The following is a 24,437-nucleotide window of genomic DNA, read 5'->3' as shown; positions in this document are numbered from 1 at the left end:
CCAGAAACCTTCCTAATCATTTGTATTTTATTATTTGAAACATTTACACACAAGTACGAAGACCTTCACATGATCCCGAGGAAGATTCTTGGTATTTCGCCAAGTGTCTCTCTTCCCTGATATTTAAATAATTCACGAGGTCTGTGCCTGGGTTTCAGAAGCTGTCCCTTCCGCTTGGCCTGCAATGGGACTGGCACATTCCCCGGTGCTGGGAGGAGGATGGGGGGGGGGGGGGACAAGGCACCTGGTGAGGGAGGCAGGCTGTTCTTAGGCACGGCTGTGCGCTGCCCACTCTCTTGATCACGGTCACAGGTCGCTGAGTTGGGTTATCTCTGGTCTTTCCCCGACAGTGCACATTCGAAGGCTGCGGGAAACGCTTTTCACTGGACTTCAATTTGCGCACACACGTGCGAATCCATACCGGAGACAGGCCCTATGTGTGCCCCTTCGATGGCTGTAATAAGAAGTTTGCTCAGTCAACTAACCTGAAATCTCACATCTTAACACACGCTAAGGCCAAAAACAACCAGTGAGAAGATGACGGAGAAGACCCTTCTCGACCCCGGGGAGCATCTTCCAGGAGTGTGATTGGGAATAAATATGCCTCTCCTTTGTATATTGTTTCTAGGAAAGAATTTTAAAAATGAATCCTACACACCTAAGGGACATGTTTTGATAAAGTAGTAAAAATTAAAAAAAAAAAAAACTTTAATAAGATGACATTGCTAAGATGCTCTATCTTGCTCTGTAATCTCGTTTCAAAAACACGGTGTTTTTGTAAAGTGTGGTCCCAACAGGAGGACAATTCATGAACTTCGCATCAAAAGACAATTCTTTATACAACAGTGCTAAAAATGGGACTTCTTTTCACATTCTTATAAATATGAAGCTCACCTGTTGCTTACAATTTTTTTAATTTTGTATTTTCCAAGTGTGCATATTGTACACTTTTTGGGGATATGCTTAGTAATGCTATGTGTGATTTTTCTGGAGGTTGATAACTTTGCTTGCAGTAGATTTTCTTTAAAAGAATGGGCAGTTACATGCATACTTCAAAAGTATTTTCCTGTAAAAAAAAAAAGTTATATAGGTTTTGTTTGCTATCTTAATTTTGGTTGTATTCTTTGATGTTAACACATTTTGTATAATTGTATCGTATAGCTGTATTGAATCATGTAGTATCAGATATTAGATGTGATTTAATAGTGTTAATCAATTTAAACCCATTTTAGTCACTTTTTTTTTTCCGAAAAATACTGCCAGATGCTGATGTTCAGTGTAATTCCTTTGCCTGTTCAGTTACAGAAAGTGGTGCTCAGTTGTAGAATGTATTGTACCTTTTACCACCTGATGTGTACACCCCATGTAACAGAAAAGGGCAACAATAAAACAGCAATCCTACAGAAAGAATACGGCAGAAAAAGATCTGTAAGCACAGTCTTATTTCCTTTTGTTGTCCAGAATAATTATAATTCTCGAGCCTCCCAGAAATTGGAAGTAAATAAAGCAACTCAAGTTTCCTTTATTTTGCACTCAACTACAGTGACTTGTGATTGCAGCGGTGCATAGATGTTTTAGGACTTCCTACGCGTGCTGAATTCTGGGAGAGAGTAGGTGACAGGCATCCCGAGTTAAGGAACTACCTCAGAGTACCCCAGACCGGGCCCGTTGGTGACAGGTTTCTGATTTTAGCTCTCCCCCAGCAAAAGTGTGACTGAAGCAGCTGCGCCCTGGCCTGTGTGTGCACGCGTTCAAGGTAAGCTGTCACCTGGACGGGGCGCGAGCAGAGGGGAGACCCGGGGCACTTGCATTGCTCGGGCTGCCTTCAGGGCAGCCCCGGCAGGTCCTTGGCTTGTCTGACAGGAAGCGCTTAGGGTTCTCGGCTGCTGGTAGGAGAGCCTTGGTTCCTCCATGTGGTAGAGGCTTTAAATGCTGGCACGTGTCGTGGGTGAGCACCATTGGCTTTCATGCTTCTACCTGGACAGCGAGCACAGACTGGCAGGGTGATTAGATTATAAAGACGATATATTGTACTCAGTGAGTACTTCTCACGTTGTGACCTCCTAAATGTACAATTATAATTCTTGAATTTTACTTAAGAGTCAAATACCAGACTTGTGAGACTATTTTATAAAACTGCCATGATACAGCAAAATCCCCATGTACTCAAAATGCAAATATACTGTGTGTGCTGCACGCTTGACTCTGCGAGGTAATTGAGACAAACTAGCTGATATAATATCTGTGGTTTATTTAAGATGTCCAGGACACCATCAGGCCAAAAATGTAGCCCTGTCTCTTAAGAGCTTCTCCATCGGTCCTGTACAGGAGGATTGGTGACCTAATAGCAGTGACCCTGTGGCTCTCCGGAATTTTGAAGTGCCTTCTGAATCCTAAATGACAAATTTAACTTGAGACGCTTTTTTTTTATTCGTTCAGAATCTGTTATCCATTGGGTAGTTTGATCAGAAGACCCCAGCTGTTCTCTGGATAAGCCAGGCTTTGCTGTATCTGGCAGTCAGGAGAGAGGTAAGCCGGTGGCGGAGGTCCCCTTCGAAGCTGCGTGCCCCAGTGCAAACGTGTGGTTCTTTTGACTAGACCTGGGGCGGAGGCCTCCACCGATGCCTGTGGTGTAAGTGCCCGTACCTGCCCTCTCCACCGTCAGGTGGGCAGCCTCTGGGTGGCTGTACTGAAAATGCCGCATCACCCCCGCCCAGCACTGCCACACGAGAGCCTGGTCCTGGCCATGTCCTCAGGACTCCTGCCCAAGGGCCCACGGCTAAGCCGACTGGTGCCACAGGCAGGTGTCGCCAGCAGCCCCCCCAGAGCCACGCCATGACCTACAGAGAAGCCAGGCTCCCGTGTGGAGCGAGGTCCCCCTTCCTCTGTGCCTTGATCCTTTGGGGGATGCCTTGGTCATCTCTTGTGCCCCTTCTGTCTCTGCGGGGAACAGCCATCGCTCCCCAGGGCCCTTTATCCATGTGTCTTCTCTTGCGGGTCTTCAGAGTTCATCTCTGACAGGAATTTGATTGGGGGTTGGAAGGCGATGGAATGTCCCAGGTTTCTGGTTGGCGGGGCGCTCTCGATTCCCAGTAGTGTACGTAGGAAGTTCGTCAGTGAGCGGCAGTGGAAAAATAGCCGTTGTCCTCATTGGCTGTAACCGAAACCCGTTGTGCTTGTGGTTAGAATTTATAATTTTGCTAAAGATGTAATTTTACTGCAGTTTGAAGTGGCGTTCTAACAGTGAGTCCCTTGTCTTGAGGATTAACCTGATTTATAAGTAATACTGATAGACATATTTTCTTACATCCGAGCTGAAATAAATGCATGTTTCTAGCATATGTAATATAAAAGTTCCAGAGGATAAGTTTACATTTAACAAGATGTTGTTTTCTATTTTTGGATTTCTTATTATTTTCCCCCTTTTTTGGTAGTGGGGGTCTCGGGGGAAGCATAATATTTGTATAAAGAACTGTCACCCCAGAGTGACATTTATTTTCCAAGGTGACATTGAACTCACGCTGTTGGTTTCATATGGTGTTTGTGTGCTGTGCCTAGATTCAAGGCCTGAGGATTTGAGGAAAATCAAGATCCCCCCCCCCCCATTTGGTGTTCATGTGCAACTTCTTTTAAACATCACTTATTTTGCTGAATTTGACTAAAGCAAGGCCTTTTGACAGAATAGCATCTCGATGCCTGCCGGTGTGTCTGAGCAGAGCTCTAGACGGTTTCTTCACAGATAGAGGACAGTCCCTTCCATTCAGCAAGAACCCAGAGAGACCCCACGGTCTGCCTGAGTAGCCGCCACAGTGCGGTAGGGGGGCTTCCTGCTGCCCCCGCTCCGCCCAGTGAAATCTAGCTGTTGCACCGCGCCTCTATCTATGTCCCTGGCGCCGGCACACCTGCCCCCCCCCCCCCAAAGGGTTTGAGTGGGAAGCTCAGGACTCCACCTCGCACTGCAGGCAGAGAGAATTGATGGCTCCGTGTCTGGCTCCTCTGTGGCCTGGGATCAGCGTAGCTTAGGAAAGCCATGTGATTAATCTTTGATTCCTTAAGTTCCTTCTGTTTTCTGGACATCTGACCACCAGCAAGAGCAAGGATCCCAGAGGTCAGTATAGTGGGAGAGCAGCAGAGGCTGCTCACCCGGCGTCTCCCTCGTGCCATGACCCTGCCCTGAGGCTTCCTCCTAGCTGTTCCGGCCTGCCTGTCGTGGGGTGGCCTCAGACCCCTGGCGCTTGTCTAACCTTGTAGCCCTTTGTCCTGGTTCCCTTTGGAAGCTCAGCAGGTCCTGGCAGGTGCATGCCACCCAAACTCCAAGCTCTGCTTCCTTGCCGCCCCGGTCACGCACACCATAGCCTGCACAGAAGCACTGAATGTCTGGCTAGGTCTCCTGCACCTTCCATTTACTGGCCTTGGCCAACTTGGTCACTGCTCACGTTGTGCGCTCAGGTTCCCTGGTTGCATGAAGATGGTGTGAGGCCCTTTAGAGCAAGCGGCATCAGGCTTCTAGAAGGAGATGGGCCCCTCCACAAGTAGGGGGGTATCCACGGCTGGAAGGCTGCTGGCATCCTGTCCAGGTCAGAGAGGCCAGCAGGGTGCTGGAGAGGATGTTTAAGCTGGGGCCGAGTGGGGCCGTGGGAGGGGTGCGTGGCGTACTGTTGACACACTTCTCCGCTCCCCTTAGAAAAACCGGAAGGGAATGTTGAACGTGAACCTGAGCATTAGTTTAGGTCAGCAGGCAAATCAAGCTTCCTGCAAGCTGCTCACCCCGCTCCCCAAGTTTCTGACCAGCGTTCTGGGAGTCTGCAGAGGGGGAGTGTGGTGGTAATCACGTTCATCTGAGTCGCAATGATTGATTTTCCACAAAGCAGCAAGTTTGATCAAATTGCTTTTCCTTCAAGACACTCAGACGCCATAAGAAACAGCATCGGGATGTTGCGGGGCGGGGGCAGTGGCTGTGCTGCAGTCTGTTGGCTGCTCTCTGGGGGCCGCACAATGTCTGCATACATCGTGGCAGGGAAAGGGCATCAGTACCAAACACAATAACCTTTTTTCTACAACATCCATAACTGTTAACGAGGCTCTATTATCTACGGACGGTGATTGGTCAAGCCATTTTCATAGAACAATTCTGTTTTTATTCACTTGCTGGTAACTTCTGTAGGCCCTGACTCAAGGACTTAGCATTGTGTCTCATGTACATCTTTTCTTAAATGTTCTTTGCCATTTCTGGAATTGTCGTCCTTGGTTTTTCCTTAGCTCATAGGTCATAGATGCAGAAATATTATAGTATTTAAGGCATCCGCATCAAGCATCAGATGGCTTTGCATCCAGAAAAACATTTAACGATAACTCCGTTTGAAGCACCACGCATGTGTAACATGGCTCTATAAAATATAATAAACGCATAATGTTGTTAAGCTTTTTAACGCCTGTGATTCGTTCGTTTGTCCCTCGGTCCTCCAAGCCTCTGCCACGGAATCCTGGCCCCTCGTGGGTTCCCTTCCAGCACAGGAATGGAAACTCGCAGGGCCCCACTCACACCAGTCAGAAATGCTTCCTTCACCCCTCAGCTCCACGGTGGACGAGCGGGCCAGAGTTTTAATGAGGACCTCACCCACTTTTTGGAAAGCACAGCCAAAAGAAGTGCTCATGTGTTGGGGCCCACAACCCCCAGTGGTCGTTCTGGGAGCTTCGGTGCCAAAAAGAACGTACCAATGGGGATAATAGACTTGAAACCTGGATGAGTTCTACCGAGAGCCAGTTAGGATTTGGCCAAAAGCAAAATGCAGAGGGGTCTGGCCTCCCCCCCCGCCCCGCCCTGCCCTGCTGGGGCCCTGGTGTCTAATGTACTATGCCAGGAGGTTTATTCTCACTCTCCTTGATTCATGTGACTTTCCCTTTTCGCTAATGACAGAAGGGGCTGCTGACCCCATGTTGCTGAGGTGGCAGGTCCTAGGCCCATGTGAGGCCCAGAACTGCTGAGTAAAGACCTGGGGTAGGGCTGAGCTGAGGGGTCGCCAAGGTAAAAGCAATGGTGTGTGCATCTTCAGATCTTAGACGGGAAGGAACTGAGGCCCTGGAGGGCTGCGGGGTGGCTTTCTGTGAGCCCCCGACGCCAGCTGGCTGCGTCTTGAGAACCAACTGTGCCCAAGACCATGCTCCGCGTTGCGAACCAGGGTTTCACGTGCTCCAAACTGCTCCTGGAGCAGGAGCTCCGTAGCTACCCCACGGCAGCGGTGAGGGGGTGAGGGCCACTGGCTCCTCCGACCCCTTGCAAAGAAGCCGGGTCCCTGCCTACCGAGCGGCCCTAGGCCCGCCCCCACCCTAGTCCCCAAGTCTAGGACCGTGCACCGCCGGCCTTGGAAGCTGGCCCTGCGGCTTCCTGCGGCCACTGCACCGGGCCAGCCTCCGGGCCGACCTCTCCGCACCCCTGCAGCCTGCGGTCGCTCCCCCCCCAGCCCTGCCCTCCCCCAGCCTTCCCCTGGCCTTGACTCCCCAGGTTCGCGCCTCCGTTAGTCGGCGGGGCGGGGCGGGGCGGATTGTGCCGCCGGATGGCGCGTGACAGCCGGCGGGGCGGGCTCTGGGGGGCCGAAGCTCAGCTGCTGCCCGCGACCCGGCGGGGCCCGCGCCATCCCCTGCAAACCTGCTTGTGTACCGGGACCAGGAGGCCCCCGCCCCGCCCCGCCCGCGGGTGCGGCTCCACCTCCGGCCGCGGGGGGCGCTGCTCTGGGCCGCGGGCGCGCGGGGCGGGGGGCGGGAGGGGGCAGGTGCGCGTGCGCGAGACGTCGGGGCGGCAGCTTCCCCCCAACCAACCACGCCCCCTGGGATCTCACCTGCCGGGGTCTCGCCCGGGACCCGCCCCTCGACATCCGTCCTCAAGGCCGCCGTGTCCCCCAAACCCTGGCTTCCCCGCACCTGCCCACCCAGCGAGGCCCTGCGCCGGCGCCCTGCCCTCCTGCACCCCCAGCACACGCACCCTCTCAACACTTCACACCCGGTGGCCCAGCATGTGCCCCCCCCCCCGTCCGTCCGTCCGTCCCGTGTCCCCCTTGTAGTGGATGTTCTCACCATCCACGGGGACATTCAAACCAGAATTCCCAAGAAGTCTGTCCTGGTGGCCTCCCCCCCGCCCACACACACACCCAGACATTAGTGTTGCCCACTTTGCTCCCCAAACCTGCCTGGATGTGATGTGAGCTGGCCTGGGAGGGTGGCCAGGGCAGGGTGGGAGCCAGTGTCCCTGCAGGCTGAGCGCCCAGCAGCCACTGCCCCTTTTCTGGTGAGCCTGGGACACAATGGACACCCCACCCCCCACCCCCCACCCCCAAGGGTAGGTGGCTGCCCTGGGGTCAGGGTAGGAGGCCACGGCAGAAAGGAAGCAGAGACCAAGGAGCACACAGGCCAGGGCCTGGCCCTGCTGCCCCTCTGCTGCCTGAACTGTCACTCCAGGGTGTGTCACCTGCAGCCACAGAACTTGGTGCAGGACCACCAGGACTCTAGGGGGCCAGCCCAGGCTGATCCTGGCTCTTGTAACACTCCCGCTGTGGGGTGGAGGAGGGCCCAGCATATCCATGGCTGAGCCTGAGGCAGGGGCAGGGTGGGGGCCCTGTGAGCCCTGCGCTCTCCCCCACTGGCCTGCGCTGCAAACGCTGCAAACAGGGCTGCTGGGAGACCACGGGTGGGTGTGAGCTGTCATCGCGTCACAGAACCCACTGGCTACAGAGTGGCGGAGAAGGCCGCGTGCCCTGGAACCACGTGCTCTGATTTACGAGTGGCTGAATGACTCCGTGCAAGTGGCCAGTGAGGGGAGGGGGAGGGAGGATGACGTGGTATTCACTCCTTGCACCTGGGGCCCAAGGGGAGACAAAGGAAAAGAGTAATCAAGGCATGAGTGCGCACAGGAGGAGGTGGCCAACGCTTCCTCTCCACGCTGGCCTCCAGCACTGGAGAACTCGGGGGAAGAGAGTTTTATTGACTCAGTTTCCCTCGAACTGCCGCGGGGCTTCATCTGTCACCTGCATGCCCCCACCTGCTGCTGGAGCCCTTCCTTCCCAGCCTTGACGTGCACTTTAGCTCAGACACCCCCCTCGGGCCTCCTTCCTACACCTGTGGGCCCATCGCCTTCCGCCTCCTGCGGGGTCTCTAAAGCAGGAATCCGAGCCTCTCACTCCCCCGGGGGTAAAACTGGCCAACTCCTGGCTGTGGCCATGATGCACAACAGAGAACCCAAGAAACAGACCTGGCTGGCTTGGGGGCCCCCCAAGGCCACGGGGCTGCCTCTGCCTCCACTGCCCCTGCAGGCATCCCATCCCCATTTCGTGGGGTCACAAGTCCCGGGAAGTGCTATGGTGCACTTGTCCCTTTTACAAACCTTTCCCAAGAGCTCCAGCCGCTGCTTTTCTCACTGACCAGGTCTGGGACACGTGGCCACCCCAGCTGCAAGGGAGTCCGGAAGCGTATTTTCTTTTTTTTCTTTTTTTTTCTTTTTCTTTGGAAGCGTATCTTCATCCAGACACGCTGGAGCCCAGAACATGCTGGGTTCTATTAGAAAAGTGCATGGCTGGGTCGCCTGGGTGGCTCAGCCGGGTAAGCATCTGCCTTTGGCTCAGGTCTTGATCCTGGAGTCCTGGGATCGAGTCCCCCATCGGGTGTCCTGCTCGGTGGGGAGTCTCTTCTCCCTCTCCCTCTGCCTCTCCCCTGGCTTGTGCTCTCTCTCACTTGCTCTCAAATAAATAAAATATTTGAAAAGAAAAAGGGCAGGTTGGCTATTAGGCACCTCAGAGGCTCAGCACTGCTATGCGACTTGGCCTGGCGGGGAGCCACGCGGCCCTTCCACCCTCCGCCATGGGACTCAGCTACCTGTGATCCCTCGGCTCCAGCCCCACTGTCCCCTCTGTGGCCCCGTGGGCTGCTTAGGACTCGAGATCCCTCCGAGTCCCGAGCCTCGCAGGGTAAAGGAAGGAGCATTTATCTGGTGCAATGCCATGCAACCAACCGTTAACAAAAACGTGGCCGACTGGACACGCTAATAAGGGAGCGGTCGGTCTCTGTTGCAGAGTTGAACTGTGTCCCCGAAAGTTAGGTTGAAGGCCTCAGCCCAGGTACAGGCAGGGTCTTTGCAGATGTTATAAGTCAGAATGGGGTCAGACTGGAATAGGCTGGGCCCACGTGCCCAGGATGACATCCTTGCAAAAAGAGAAGACAGGAGCTGCCCGGGGTGACGGCCACGTGAAGATGGGAGGGGAAGACTGGAGCGGGCTACCTGCAAGCCGAGGGCCACCGGCCACCAGCAGGTGCTGGGAGAGGCCCAGGAGGGTGCTCTCCGGGGAAGCACCTGCTGCCGAAGGATCCCAGACTCCGGCCTCAGGATTTCAAGAGAAGAAATGTCAGTTTGGGCCACATGGCGGGTCACGTTCTGTATGGTGGCCCAGGGAAACCCCTGCAAGGCCACCGTCAGGTGAGGAAAGGCACAGAACAGAGCAGTCGGTGCCCGGACCAGGCTCTGTGGGGAGAGGGCTTGGTCCCACATGCTGGTGCTCGCTCGGCCTGGCCCCCCAGGAACCGCCGGGCCATGGAGGTGGGGACCAGGTTTCCGTCCTCCAGCCCACCCATGTTTGGATATATTTGTAGTTTTTTTTTTTTTAAGCACATTTATATGTTATTTATTCTAAACAAATATAAATTCAAATCCAGGAGAAAATAAAATGTCCAATTTATAAAAAAAATACCCACATCTCTCCCGATCCCTCCCACCTGATTGACTAGTAATGTTTCAGGGTCAGCACTTGGGGTGGGAGTGGGGGCCCCGGGTTTCAGCATTTGCTGAGAAAAGAGAAGTGAAGGGCCGGGGGCCAGACCCAGAGCTGCTGCCTGGAACCCCAGAGAGGGGACCGCTGGGTTCAAGGGGCCTGTGTTGTGCCTGAGAACACCCCACTCTGGGGTCACCAGCCAGCCTCTGCAGACAAGCTCAATGTCTCAGGCTGATGCAGGGAATTACGTGGGGGGTAAAGGTGCAGGAGAGCTGGTGGCCTTCCTGGGGGTAGTGCCGGGGGCCCTCTCTCCTGCCCTCCCATGACGTGGGCCAGAGCTTTTTGGCTCAGTTGGGAAGGAAAGAGACTCCAGGCTGGTAGGTGTGGAGTTGCAGGTGCCCAGGACGGCCTCGAGGAAGGTGAGAAGTGAGAGTGGGTGGACAGTGAGAGACACCCCGTTAGCCAAGGAGGCCTCCTCCAGGAAGCCCTCGAGGACTTCTCAGGCTGGGGTTAGGTCTAATCTTAGATGGAAAAATCCCGCTCACCTCTGAGAGCTCCACGTGACCTCCCCTCCTCCGGGAGGCCGTTTCTAGCGTCCGTGAGTGTCCCGTCTGTGTCCTTACCCCAGCTCAGTACCCCTTGGAGCTCGCAACACACACTGCCTGGCCTGCCCAGGTGGAGGATGAGCAGAGCCCAGGCCTCTCCCTGCTGGGAAGCCAGACGTCTGAGGAACCTTTGTTGAACGGCTGACGCTCCGTCCCGCATGTTTGTGGGCTGCCTCACCTACTCCTCCTGCCTCCGTGAGCCCCACTTTACAGATGAGGCGACAGAGGTCTACATGTCCACCGGAGCTCGCCCTGGGCACGCACCTCGGGCTGCCATCAGGGCCCAAGAGCACAGACTACCAAGCCAGCCCCTTGGACTCCGGGGAGGGGTGGGGAATGGGGCCCCTTCCTCTGTGGTACACAAACAGGCCTCAGTCTTAAGAAAACAGAGAATATTTTATTCCTTCAGCAGTTTCTATGCAACAGTGACACCACGTGAAGAGGGAGTCTGGTCTTTCTTGACCCCCTGGGAGAGCGTTTCACGTTGCCCAAGAGGCTGAACCCCAGTCAGGGCAAAGGAGACCACAGTCTCCTCCACCATGTGCAAAACCATCTGCCTCCTTGTGCAAATGCACGGCCGCCCTGTACTGGATGGCTGTGCCGGGGCTGCCCCCAGCTCAGTCCCAGGAGTGCAGGCCACGCCTGTGTCCACCATCAGGCAACCCCCGACCCGCCCCACGTCATGGCCTCACGGGAACACCAAGCATGAGGAGCCTCCGGGGGACAGACATCATTTGCTGGGGCGTACAGGGGATCCCCCTGTACCCATCTCCTTGCTGACTTCTCCGCACACCTTAGGGAACCCTGGCTCCTCACAGTGGCTGACCCATGTCCCCATTTTGCGGCCTGAGGAGTGGCGGGTGACAAGCCCTCCTCACCCCACAAGCCGCCCTCCCACTGGCCTGTGCCTGGTCACCCAGCCCGGCCCCTGGGCTAACTCGGGGCTGCCTGGAGGTCCCAAGCCTCTTCGAGGGTCCCCCAGGTCCCGCTCCGGTGGGAGCGGCGGCAGCAGGTGCGTGGGCAGAGGATCCGGTCCGGGGCACCAGGAGGCTCCCTAACACGGAGACCTAACAGGTGGCCGAGATGCGCCCCGCGGCTCCGCCAGGCGCAGGAGGATCCGCGGCCGCTGTCCACGGAGCCCCCCCCCCCCCCCCCGTCTCGGGGCGCCGCGCGCTCAGGCGTGCGGGGAGCGGGGAGCGGGGTCGGGGGTCCCCCGCTGGGCCGGCCGGGTCACAGGCTGGAGGGCTGGGCCAGGCCGCGCGCCGCCGCCGCCGCCGCCGCCGCCGCCGCCGCCGGGGCCGGGGCGCCGTCGGGGCCGCGCGCGTAGGTGAGCACGGCGGTGACGGTGGCGAAGGTGGCGGCGTTGACGGGGAAGGCGCGCAGCAGCGTGGAGGCCAGCCCCCGCGTGAACACGCGCCAGCCCTCGGCGCGGTAGCTCTGGCGCGCGCAGTCCGCGATGCCGCCGTAGCGCGGGGCGCCGCGGAGCCCGTCGGCCTGCAGCCGCGACTTGACCACGTCCACGGGGTAGGTGGACAGCCAGGACAGGATGCCCGACGTGCCGCCCGCCAGCAGCAGCTTGGGCACCAGCAGCGCGGCGCCGGGCTCGCAGCCGAGCGCGCGCGTGAGCGCGTCGTAGGACAAGAAGTAGACGCCGAAGCTGGGGGTCTCGCGCAGCAGCGTGGAGGCCATGCCCCGGTTCACGCCGCGCAGGCCCTCGCGCCGGTAGATGTGCGCCAGGCAGTGCAGCGAGCCCCGGTAGGCGCGCGCCGCGCCCGCGTCCTGCAGCTGCAGCCGCGTCTTGGCGAGCTCCATGGGGCAGCAGATGACGCACTGGATGGCGCCCGCCGCCGCGCCCGCCACGAACTGGTTCAGCGGCGAGTCGCGGCCCAGCGCCCGCAGGGTGTTGCCCTGCACGCCGAACACCAGCGCGTTGATGAACGTGAGCCCCAGGAGCGGCGAGCCCAGGCCCTTGTACAGGCCCAGCACCTGCGGGGCGCACGGACACGGTCGGGGCGGGACTGGGGGGGGGGGGGGAGCCCGGGCCGCCGCCCCTCCCCGCTCCCCTCCCACCTGCACCTCCCCTCCCACCTGCACCTCGTGCCTCACCGCCACCACCCCCACCCCACCCCCCACCCCCCCGCGGGGCCCGCCACTCACGCTCTCCTGCTTGATGATGGACTGGAAGCAGTGCAGGGTCCCCCGGTACTGAGGCTTCTCCGCGCTCTGCACCTGCAGCCGCACCTGGAAGGACAGGGTCCGGGGCGGTGGGCAAGCCAGGCCACAGCTCCCAGCTCCCAGCTCCCTTGACCCAGCCCTCAGGACAGCCCACGGAGGAGGCGCTCTCGGGGAGGCCCAAGGCCGGACCCTGCTGGAGGCGGGGAGCCCAGGAGCTTTCCATGGCTACCAGGATCGGGCAGGGCCGGGTGTCCGTGCTTGCTCAGGGGGGAGGGTGTCCAGTGGGGAAACAGCCACAGAGACAGCCAGCTGCATAAGGGGTACGGGGTCCCCAAGATCTCAGGCAACCGGAGGCAACTGGAGGCTGAGCCTCTTGTTGCATTATGTCTGCACGATGCGCAGACGGTGGGACAACAAGCGTTTCCCCAGACCTGCCCACTGCCCTGGTGGCAAACCATGGCCGATGCCAAAGGGGTTCCCCACCGAATTCCCATCACCCAACTCCCCTCCTCAGGGGCTGACGGTGCCCGTGCCCTCGGGTGTTAAAAGCAATGAGCCTCGGACTCTGAGGGCCTCCTGATTTCCGCCAGTAGCCCCCTCTGAGGACAGTGGTCGTGAGTTAAAGCAGGGACGGGAGAACAGCGGAGAGCCTCCTTGGTGACCATGTCCCCGCCGCCTCCAGGACCTGGGAGCTCCAGCCCCGCTGCCCTTGGAGCCCCGTAGCCCAGAACCTCTCAACGTGAAAGTACTCTTTGTTGACCGGGAGCTTATCTCGGAGCTTGATACGCAGGCCCCGCAGGAGGGAGCCAGAGCACATTTCTTGAACTCAGAATCCAGGTCATGGGGGTGGGAGGGTGAGCTAGGACAAGTCATGTTCTCAGGAGCTGACTCAGAAATCACTGCCACCGCCAGGGCCATGGCGTGAACACCCCTCTGTGCCCGGCAGCACAAGAGGGCCTAAGACTGGAATGACCAGCAGAGGTGGATAGTGACCCCCACTTCAAAGATGGGAACACTGAGGCTCAGAGATGTCCTGCAAGTCAGCTGAGGCTGTGTGTCCTCTCCAGCAATGTGAGTGGCTCGGCTGTGTTGGTCGGGGCCAGAGTGGGGTGGGGTGGGGTGGGGTGCTGGCTGGCCAGAGCCCTCCAGTGGACCTTTGACGGCCACATGCACTTCCAAGAGTATGTTTTTCAAGAACAAAAAAAGGACCATCTCTGCACACGAGGACCTCTGCAGTTGGCAGCCACTGCTTGGAGAAGCGGCTGGCAACCGAGAGCCCCCTGCAGCTGATCACCCCGGCACCCCTTCCCACCCTGGCTGCCCGGCTCTGCAGGGCCTGGCCGGGGAGGGGTGAATTTTCAGAGAAAAGCAAAAGCACTTGCTGCACTTTAATGTGGGGTTTTTCATTCGTGTTCTGGGGTCTCTGGTGGGACATTGCTCTTTGTCGTGCACTGACACCACCTGGGCCCTGGAGGCAGACAGAGCTGGCTGGTGCTTGGGTTGGATTTTCAGGCACCTGGAGGGCGGCTCTAAGTCTTTGCAGGTGGGATGTGCTCATGTCCAGGTTGGTGCCAGCTTGGGCCCCACAGGGAGCAGGGAAGAGGCCCCGTTCCCCCTTTGTTACTGACCCCTGGACCAGGGATGAGCACTCGCTGGCTGGAGTTTGGGGGACTAGGTATGGGGGTGAAGTGGGGCCCAATCTAGAGTTGAGGTTAACGTCTCGGTTGAGGATTGGCGAACCTGCCCCTGGAAAAGTGGTCATTTGCACACAGGCCCAGACGGCTCCTGGCTCTCCATGGGGACGAGCGACCCCAACGTGAGGACCCTCTGATCCAGAGGGGGCTGATTTTTCTCCATCAGCCCCACTTGCGTCCCCGCCCCAGGATGTGCCAGGCCCAAGCTCACCTCGAGGCCTCCCTGCCCCCTGCTAGTCAGGGAGGGCGCTGGGTGGGGTGGGAGGAGGAGGGGTGTGGCGGGGTGCGGTTCGGCCCAGGGTCTGGTTCAGAGAGGACAGAGAAGGGTGGGTTCCCCTGGTCTGTACTTACTAGCGCTCTCCAGGGTGAGGCTTACGCTCATCTACAACAAAGTTACACTTTTGCTATGGATGGAGACAGCCCCTAGCTCAGAAAGTAAAGGCGGTTAAAGCAGCACAAAATGTCAACATCGCATCGGGGCGCGGAGCCCCCAGGGCCAGCCCCCGACCCCCCATCCCCTCCCCTGCCCTGGGATGGCCACTCCCCGGTGACAGCGGGTGGAGACCCCATGTCCCTGATGACCGTCCTGTCCAGTGACGTAGAAGGGGGACCGGGGGGCTCCTGGAGGGGCTGACCTTGTTCTGCTCTCCCCAGGCGTGAGCTTCCTGAGGATTCAGAGATCTCGACAGTGGGCGTGTGTGCACTTTTCTACATGTGGCAAATTTCAGTTAAAACAACACTAACAGAGCTATTGAAGTAAATCCCACTTTTGCCAAAAGCGAGGAATATATATGGGTCTGTGTAGATTTCTGGTTTTCAGCAGAAATCACTAATGAGGGTTAGGGAAGGGGACATATGGAGGATAGGGTTTTTTTTCCTCCTTGTTTATTTATTTATTAAAGATTTTATTTATTTATTTGAGAGAGAAGACAGAATAAAGCAGAGGGAGAGGAAGGAGCAGGCTCCCCTGCTAAGCAGGAAGCCCCATGCAGGATTTGAACTCAGGACCGCAGGATCATGACCTGAGCAGAAGGCAGGTGCTTAACCAACTGAGCCACCCAGACACCTCTTTTTCTTCCTTTTTAGTTTATATGTTTCTATAATGGTTAAAAAGTCGGTTAAGCCTCTGCCTTTGGCTCGGGTCATGGTCCCGGGGTTCTGGGATCGAGTCCTGTGTCGGGCTCCCTGCTCAGCGGGGAGTCTGCTTCTCCCTCTATCCCCCCCACCCCCCACCGCTTGGGACTTCTCTCTCAAATAAATAAATAAAATCTTTAAAATACACACACACGCATTAAAAATAATACATACCCATGGCAGGCATGATGGCATAGGGAGGATTCTGAAGGAAGTGTACAGAATGGGAAAACTGATTTGTCAGTTAATGAGATAATATGCTTTTCTACATTTCCCAATTTTCTTCTAATGAGACTTGTTTAACTTTTACACTGGGAAAGAGCCAGTTTAAAAAAAAAAAAAAAGGCCATTGGTGACGCAGCATTAAATTAAACCGAAAGAGCACGTTCCCTGATCAGCACAACGAAAAGTGCGTGAGCCCGTAAGTAGGACAAGAGGGGTCACGAGTTGAGTGACGGAGGTGATTACTGGGGGAGGCATTTTTCCTACCCATAAGAAGCTTGGCTTTTAAAGACAGGTTTGCCCAGATGTGATGCAGGTGGGGCCGCAGTGGTGGCCAAAGAAAGTTCACCAATAGATTTCTTCAAAGGTCACCCTCCAGGAGCAAGAGGAGGGGGTCCAAGGGGCAGAAGCCCTGTGGGGTGGAGAGGCTCCTGCACCCAAATCACTGCTCTGCTGGGGGCGCTGGTCATGGTCCAAGAGCTCACGAGGGGGCCAGAGACACCAGGACAGAGTAGTCCCCAGCCTGGGGGCACTGAATAGGGGGTCCTGGGGGTGGGGGGTATGGGGGTGCTAGCTGACGGGGACCTGGCCATGCCCAGGCCGAGTCATGGCTCAGAGAGGCGTGGCCTCTGCAAAGCTAGGCTGAGGAAGCGAAGCCAGAGTCACTTCTTGGCCGGATACAGGGGCATTTACAACATGTGACCACCAGATATAAACACAGCACAACGTGTTCAGCGCCAGGCTGCCCTGGGCTGCTCTGGCCTGGGGGCCGGCAGCTGTGTGGACAGGCCCTCGGCGGGCTGTGCAGGGACACAGGCTGCTGTGCGGCCACCGGTCCTCCTGCCTTCTCCCTGAATTGCATACGATGGGAGGGAAGGCAGTCTGTGCCCTTCAGGGTGGCATTTCATGCAACCCAAACTCTACCACTGAGCACCGCGCCACCAGGGCCTCTGTAATCTGGCCCATCGCCTCATTTTGCAGACGAGAACAGGGGGCCCAGAGGTAAAGCAATGGCCCAGGGGCACACAGCAGATCGGCTGGCAGGGGGCCTGCACCTTCACAGGAGCTTGCCAGAACTTACGGTCAGAGCCAATGCATAAAGCCCGGCCCCGGTGCCTGCGCTGGAGGAAACCCCAGCCCTGAGGTCCTGAGTCCTTTCCTTGCCCAAGGGCCACCTGGCTTTCACTGAAAAAAAAGAGGGGACTGGAAGTGACCTCTAACCCAGCTGGGCATGACATCCTTGCCCTCGCTCCCCCTTCGCTCCAGCTGCAAGAGGGGCACGGTCAGGGTTTACGGTGGGTCACGGGCCTGGCCTCGCGCCCTGCTGCTCCGAGCGCGTCCTAGTTCCCAGGTGAAGCCCACGGGGGAAAGTCCAGACTTGGCTGGTTTAAGGACATAAAATCCCCACACAATGGGGAGAAAATCTTACTTGGGAATTTCCAGCCGGAGAACATGGATTTCCTTTGTTTCCATTTTGAGCCTGTGAGGACCTGGATCTGAAGATTTTATCGGGGCTAAACTGGCTACCCGAGTGCCTGCCCCCCCGGGGCCACACGCTCCATGCAGGTGCACACCAGCCCCTGGGAACTGATGCGAGCCAGTGATGGTCACCACTGTGTGAAGACCATGTTCATGGGAAGTCCTGACAAGTTCTGGTTTTGCTCGATTTCTGTATTTTCTGAGCTGCTCTTTCTTTCAAGATGTGTAGGGGGGCTTCTGCATCAGAACGGGGCCCCCCCACCCTGCTCTGGGCAAGGGGAAGCCTGCCCTTCAGCCTCTCGGTCTCAGTGGGCCAGGTACCACAATGGACCCTCTGGGTTGTGCCCCGACCTGGGAGACGTAGGGACAGACCCAGAAGGAAAGTGGACACGCGGCCATCCGCCTAGGTGTCACAGAGAACCTGAGGCTACCTTTATTCTAGAACCCAGGGGGAGATCTTACAGGTATTCCTAAGGTGAGGTCCCTGTAAAGGGGCCTCTGTCCAAGGTCTGCACCTCCACAAACACTTGACAGTAAAACCGTGACAAGAGACTCACCTTGACCGTGTCAAATGGGTGTCCCACAAGCACGCCTGCCACACCTGGAGGGAAAAAGGAAGGCCATCACCCATATGTCCTAGAAAACTCAGAAAGCTGGGGGGGGGGGGGTTTCAGCTAGGAGGACCACACAGTAGTCACCTGACGGGACAGGGACAGAGATGTTTATTGGACACCTACTGTGTGCCAGGTGCCTACTGTGTGCTCCTTTGTCCATGGCTCTGTGCGAGCAGTCCCTGACATCAAGCCAGGATCTGTCCAACTCAAAGTTGGTGTCTCTCCCCCCTCTGCTGCTCACCACACTTGACTGATGACAGAAGTTGTCTTCCACCCCCCACCAAACACCTCCATCCCAGGGACCCCACAACTCGGGGCCAGAGGGTCACCCAGATTTGAATTTTCCCTCCGCCACTCACCAGCTGGCCAAGCTCACAAGGAACTCGAGGTCTGCGGCTCACTGATCTCACCTGTACTAGGTGTGACCATCAATCCCCCCCCCCCACTGCCCTGCGGTGCTGACCCAGGCCCTGAGGCAGCCAGATATTGCAGATGCTGGCTGAGCACTCCCTTCCCTGCAGGGGAGCTACCTGCAGCCCGGGGGTGGGGGGGGGTGGGTGGGGGGGGTCAGCTCCTGACTTTGTGATCCTGCACAATGCGCAGCAGTCCAAGCCAGGCCAAAACCCCAACCCCACCCCCAAGGACAAAGGCTCGCTCTCCAGACTGGCTCCTAAACACTTTTCAGAGTCCCGAGTGCTACTCAGGTGCATATGTCACAGGGAATTCAGCACCCTGTTACCCATTTGCGGGAAAAAGGGAGGCTGGGGAGGTGGAGTAACCCATGCACGTACTCCCCCACTTTCCTCCCTAGCATTTTGTGTGTGAATCCCTTAAAGTTCTCTTTTTACTGCCAGGAGTGTTCATAATGAAGACAGTTACTATTTGTTAAGTGGCAAACAGTAACGTTTCTACCTCCCGATATGTAACGAAAGGACCATCAGCCCATTTTTACAGATGAGGAATGGGAGGCCCAGAGAATATATCCATGGTGGTGGACTAAGGATTCGAACCCGGGTCTTCTGGGCCTGGAACCCTCCTCCTTAACCAGCGCCACCTTCAGCCCAGGGCCTGATCCTGGAGACCCGGGATCAAGTCCCACGTCGGGCTCCCTGCATGGAGCCTGCTGCTCCCTCTGCCTGTGTCTCTGCTTCTCTCTCTCTCTGTGTGTGTGTGTCTCTCATGAATAAATAAATAAAATCTTAAAAAAAAAAAAAGATTTTACCTATCCAAGGGAGAAGAGAGCACAAGCAGGGGGAGCAGCAGAGGCAGAGGGAGAAGCAGCGTCCCCAGTGAGCCCAGGGTGGGGGCTAGATCCCGGGACCCCAAGATCATGACCTGAGCCGCTCAACTGACCGAGCCACCCAGGCGCCCCAGTGACGTTTAACTTTCAACGTGGTTCTACTACTTTGTTTTCAGGGCTCCTGGAAACACGCTGCGGCTCCGCTTTGCTTTCTGCTCCCCTCTGAAGCTGTCTCTGATTTTGCCAAGTCGGGACATGTGACACGACTCCATCTTACTTTATGTGAATGAATTCTTTTACTCCTTTTCCTTTCTGCATTTTTGTTGGTTCAGGCAAACTGCCACTTGTCCTCTTTCTGCTTGGTAACGTGTAAGTTCAGCTAAGGGTTACTTCTTGTTTCTAACGCTTAGAATCATTATGTAGAAAAAGGGTAAGAACCGACACCCCCCCCAAGGCTCTCTGCTCCCCCCAGTGCCCTACCCCACCCCAGTAAGAGCTACCCCAAGAAGTCCCCACCCCTGCAGCTTCTGCTCACCCCCCAAAGACCCCACGGACTCAGAGCTGCTCCCTCTCCCCCTCGCCTCTGCCCCTTCTTGGGGTCTCTACTCTGACCAACTGCTTTTGTTGGAGCTTTTCTGGATTTTTTTTTTTCTCGAAGGTAACATATAGGGAAATGGCCTCCGAATTCCTGCTCCTCTGCATAATCTATTTCTTTAACACTGACGGGAACAAGGGTCCTGTGCTCTGGGGAGGCTCTCAGGCCCAGGCCAGTATCCCAGAATCTCTGGCTTCTGGTGCTGCAGCTGAGAAATCCGTTGCCAATGTGTTTCTTCTCCTTTGTCAATAATTCATGCATTCTATCAGGAAGCCTCAGAGATTTTATCTGTAGATTTCAGGAATGTCATCGAGATGCCAAGGGTGTGTCTTTCTTTTCTCTCTCTCTCTCTCTCTTTTTTTTTTAAAGTAACCCTGCCTGGTACCACGGCAGTGCTTTCACTTCCAGACTCAGGCCTTTTTCTGATCAGGGAAAATTTCCACTACTACATATTCATCCTAATCATCCTCTCCAGACCTTTCTATCCTTCTGGAACCCCTATCATTCACAGGAAGACGAAAAGACATGCCCAAGGCGTCTTTTCCCTCAAGACTTCCATGCCTTTGTCTCTGGTCTTTTGAGACACACTTTGTTTCTATCTTTTGCAATCCACCTTCTTTTTCCTGTCGTGTTATGAATTTTCTAAATTTGAACACCCGAGTTCTAGCATTTATTTTCTTGGGCTGTAACTGATCTCCTGGCGTTTTGGAAAGCTGATACTTGTCTCGGGTATGCTGGTTGGCCTTGCTTCTCTCTCCAGCTGTGGGCCCCTCGGGGCCTCGCACATGCCCTCTGCAGCCAGGCCCCGTTGTGGGGTCCCCAAGGAGCACATGCTGGAAATGGTGGGGGCTCCCTTCTTGGTGTGTGTGTGGGCCAGACTTGCTCAGGTTTTGGCCCCAGCCTTTGTCAGCTCCCGGATTGGAGGGGTGACCCCCACCAGCCCCGGTTGGGAGGCCCAGCAAGGCCTCCAGTGGCAGCCAGCCATCTGCATCCCCACGTTGTCAAGGCCTCTGGGGAGGAGCTCAGTGCTCACCCAGGACATCCCCATTCACAGGAACAGAGTGGGCCTTGAGGCCTGCCTCGTCAGGGCTTCCAGTCCCCAAAGTCTTATCCTTTTAACCTCACAGTTCCCTTGAGAGCCAGGAAGCCCTGCCAGGCCAGCTCCCCAACAGGCCAGGGAAGGAGCCCAAGCAGACCCTCTCGAACCCCCGAAGCCTGTGCTCAGTGCCTGATGCGAGCTGGATTCTTAGGGGCACCCGCACCCCATGGCACTCCAGGGTAGGGTTGGGGACCACTCCCCTGGGCAGGGTTCTCGGCCCCTCCTTGAGCAGCTCCCCACACCTCCTCCTGTCCACGGCGGGGCCTCTCCCCGCCGCCACCCTCAGCCCCCAGGGAGCCCTCCATTCAGAGCACTGGGCCTGATGGGCCTGACCCCCGGCGGGGAGTGCGGCCGGCATTCCGACCTTCCCACCACGTGAGCACCTGGACGCAGTCGGTCAAGGTGCCTGGCCCTCCTCCCCGGGGGCGACACTGAACACGTGACCCGACACTCCGCCAATCAGAGGTGATGCGCAGTTCTCCCCCCAGGATCCCGAATCTGGAGGGATGCCCAGGCCCCCAGAGAAGCATCACCGTCACCCTCCCCTGAGCCTCCAGGCCTGGAGGAGCCCGAGCTCAAGTCACCAGTCAGGGGTCGAGGTGGGAGCGCTACCTGCGCACAATTCCTAGACGGTCCCCCTGCAAAGGCTGCGCCATGCCATCAGGCCACTGTCCCCCTTGTCTCTCCACTTCTCAAGGCCAAGGTGTCTCCTGGGTTCACTTAAGAGCAGGAGAGGATCCCAGGGGGAGGGGAGCTGACGACCGACACAAGGAATCTTCATCCTCATCCCCCTGGGGACTCGGGCCTCCACTCTCACAGCAGGGAGGTGGGTGCGCACCAGCAGCCCCAGGCTTGTGCCTGGGTGAGAGTGAGGCAGTGGGGCCGGGCTGTGGCTTAGAGCTGGGTGTGGGCTGCACCCTTATCTCGCCCCCATCCTGGAGCCTGGACCGGGATCTCCTAGGTGGGCCCGGGGAGGGTGGGCAGAAGGCATTCGGGGAGGGGCCTTTTGTGAGCAAGCGCCTAGAGCGAACACGTGTGCCTGGGGGGATGGGTCCCTAAGCAGGCCTGGCCTTAGGATGAATAGCGCTCCCCCAAACCCCACAGCTCCCAGGGGGCTCCAAGGACACCTGGGAGAAGTCGGAAGGAATCCTGCCCCTCCAGGGAAAGAACTCCCACTCCCCGAGGGGTTGGAAAGGGTCTTTGGCCACGGGACAGCCCACCTTCACTGAGCCACCATGGAGGGAGGAGGAGGGTCTGGAGACCAGGAGGAGCCAGCAGGGATGCGGGCAGGTACGGGGGAGACAGGAAGCGAAGACAGGAAGCGAAGCGCCGGGTGGGGTCCCGGGGTGGGGGAGCTGAGAGCTGGATCTGCAGAGGCCGCCCCTCCTGTGTCCTCCGGCCTGGGCTTAGGGGAAAGGCACCCGTTTATGAAAAGCCCTAAGGTTTTACCCCCTTGGCAAGCTCGGCGGGGTGGTTTCCTGAGGCCTGATTGGGTAACAGCCTGCGAAAGTTCTTCAGTCTCTTCACACACATGGCCTCCCTGGCACACGCCCTCCACCGTCTCCTCCGGCCCCGACCGCAGAGGCTCCAGTGCCCGAGGCCACTGCTAGTCACTCCTCGGCCTCCAGGTCGCCCGGCGCCCAACCCAAGCCGCGCAACGGCGACAACAGCGACGGCAACGGCAGGTGCCGGAGGACAGAAGCCCGGCACGAGGGCGGGACCCGGCCTGGGGTCACGCACCCGCATCTCTGCCCCTCGGTGGGGGGGCCCCTGGCGGCCCCACAGCGAGACGCGCACGCGTGACCCGAGGGCTAGCCCACGCCGCGTGTGGGGCCCGCCCGGTCCCGGGGGGGGGGGCGCCCGCAGCGGCTCCCGGATCCGCACGGGAGGGCGCGCGGGGCCCACGCGTGACTCGGCGCCCGAGGTCGGGCCGGCCGGCTGGGGGGGGAGGGGGCGCCCTGCCAGCCCAGCCCCGCGCGGCACCTGCGGGGCAAGCGGGGAGCCGGCCCCAAAGTTCTCGGGCGCCGCGGATGCGGAGCAGGTGCGGGCGATGCGGCCTCGGCGAGCGCGCGCGGGGCGGAGCGCACCCCGCACCCCCGCACCCCGCACCCCCGCCCTGGCCAGGCCCCGTGCGCCCCCGCGCCCCCACGTGCCGCCCCGAGCCAGGCCGGGGGGGCCCGGCGCCCGCAGGTGAGCGCCCCCGCCGCGCGGCATCCTTACCCCCCGCGCATCCAGCCAGGAAGTCGAGCGCCATGGCCGGGCCCCCGCGGGGCCGCTTCCTCCTCGCCTCCTGCTCGCGGCCCTCGCCGGCCCTGCCGCCGTCGGGGGACCCCGGCGCGCGGGCTCGGGGCTCGGCCTGGAGGCCTCGGGGGCGCGCCCGGGGGTGGGGGCGGGGGCGGGCGGGGGCGGGCGGGCGCGCGGGTCCTGGGCCGCCGTCCCTCGCCGGCCGGCTCGCTCGCCCTGGCCCGGCCGCCGCCGCGGTCCCTCACCTCGGGCCGCGCGCCCCGCCCCCGGCCTGCCCCCGGGGCTGCGGGCGGGGCCGCGGGAGCGCAGCGCGGCCAATGGGCGGGCGAGGCGCGGCCCCCTCCCCGGGCTCTGCGCGCAGCCGCTGCGCCTCGTTGGCCCGCGTGCCCGGGCGGGGGGGCGGGGCGGGGCGGGCGGGCGGGCCGCGCCGCAGACAAAGAGTGTGCTTCGTGCGCCCGCCCGCGCCGCTCGGGCTGCAGAGGCGGCCGGGGGCGCGCGGCGGCGGGACGGCGGCCCGGGGGCCGGGGGCCGGGGGCCGGGGGGCCGGGGCCTGGCGGCGGCCTGTGCGGCGCAGCGACCTCCGGGCGGGCGCGACGCGGGTCCACGGCTCGGCCGAGCGGGGGCGGGCGCCAGGCCCCGACCGTGCCGCAGCCCCGGGCCCGGCCGGTGCAGCGGGGACGCGGGCTCGGACGCCCCCGGCCGGGACACCCCGCAGCCGGCGCTCCGGGGGGCGCCCTCGGGGTCCCGCACCTGCCCGCGCGCCGCGGGGCCAAGGGCGGCGGAGGCCTGCGGACCGGGCGAGCGGGGCGACGAGGCGGCGGGGGGAGCCCGAGACGGGCGGCGGCCCCCCGGGGGGAGCGGGGCGGGGACCTGCGGTCGGGCCTGGCTGCGAGGGGACACCCTTCAGGCCGGGGCCCAGCTTCTCCTTCCCGGTCCTGCGCGCGGGACCGCACCCCCTGCAGGGTTTCCGGGGTGCACATCACACAGTTCGTTTATTCTCATTGGACCGGTTCTGAAGTCAGCACGGGGATGACAATGGATCCGTACCCAAGGCTTTTGTTTTTCTTTTTGTTTTAAGATTTTTACTTATTAAGGGCGCCCGGGTGGCTCAGCGGTTGAGCGCCTGCCTTCGGCTCAGGGCCGGAGTCCCAGTCGGGCTCCCTGCATGGAGCCTGCTCCTCCCTCTGCCTGTGTCTCTGCCTCTCTCTCTCTCTCTCTCTCTCTCATGAATGAATAAATTTAAAAAATTTAAAGGGAGAGGGAGAAGCAGACACCCTGCTGAGCAGGGAGCCCCACACCATCGGATCTCAGGACCCTGAGCCTGAGATCGTGACTGAGGCGAAGGCAGATGCTAAACCGACTGAGCCACCCAGGTGCCCCTGATTCCAAGGTTTTAATACTCTGTTCTGGTACTAGGGGATATGAGGTGTATGTAAGCAGTGGCCGGTGGTGATACACAGGCCACCAGGAGTCCAATGGCAATGTATGGTTTCCTTTTATTCTTCTTAGACTCTAGATAGAATATTCATTAAGCAGAGACCCAAACCCAGGACTGCTGACTCTTAGTCCAGTGCTCGTGATGGC

The 24,437-nt window shown here is 58.8% G+C and overlaps 2 protein-coding genes across 2 annotated transcripts in view; one reads left to right on the top strand and one right to left on the bottom strand.

The window, feature by feature from the left end:
- YY1 (YY1 transcription factor) overlaps positions 1–5,425 on the top strand; it is a 33,790-nt gene extending 28,365 nt beyond the window's left edge. The window contains exon 5 of the mRNA XM_055303887.1: positions 351–5,425. Within this exon, the coding sequence (XP_055159862.1) occupies positions 351–533 (183 nt within the window). The 3' untranslated portion in view covers positions 534–5,425. The remainder of the gene's footprint in view (positions 1–350) is intronic.
- A 5,309-nt stretch (positions 5,426–10,734) lies between these two features.
- Positions 10,735–23,003, bottom strand: SLC25A29 (solute carrier family 25 member 29). The gene is made up of 4 exons (XM_055304531.1): positions 22,830–23,003; positions 17,619–17,662; positions 12,515–12,598; positions 10,735–12,343 (listed from the first exon to the last, which is right to left on the bottom strand). Exons 1-4 carry the CDS (start codon positions 22,861–22,863, stop codon positions 11,588–11,590), a joined length of 918 nt encoding a protein of 305 aa, XP_055160506.1. The 5' UTR covers positions 22,864–23,003; the 3' UTR covers positions 10,735–11,587.
- Positions 23,004–24,437: the final 1,434 nt, after the last annotated feature.

Source organism: Nyctereutes procyonoides, unplaced genomic scaffold, assembly GCF_905146905.1.
Source record: "Nyctereutes procyonoides isolate TBG_1078 unplaced genomic scaffold, NYPRO_anot_genome, whole genome shotgun sequence".
Lineage (NCBI taxonomy): Eukaryota > Metazoa > Chordata > Mammalia > Carnivora > Canidae > Nyctereutes > Nyctereutes procyonoides.
This window is presented reverse-complemented; position numbering and strand designations above follow the sequence as displayed.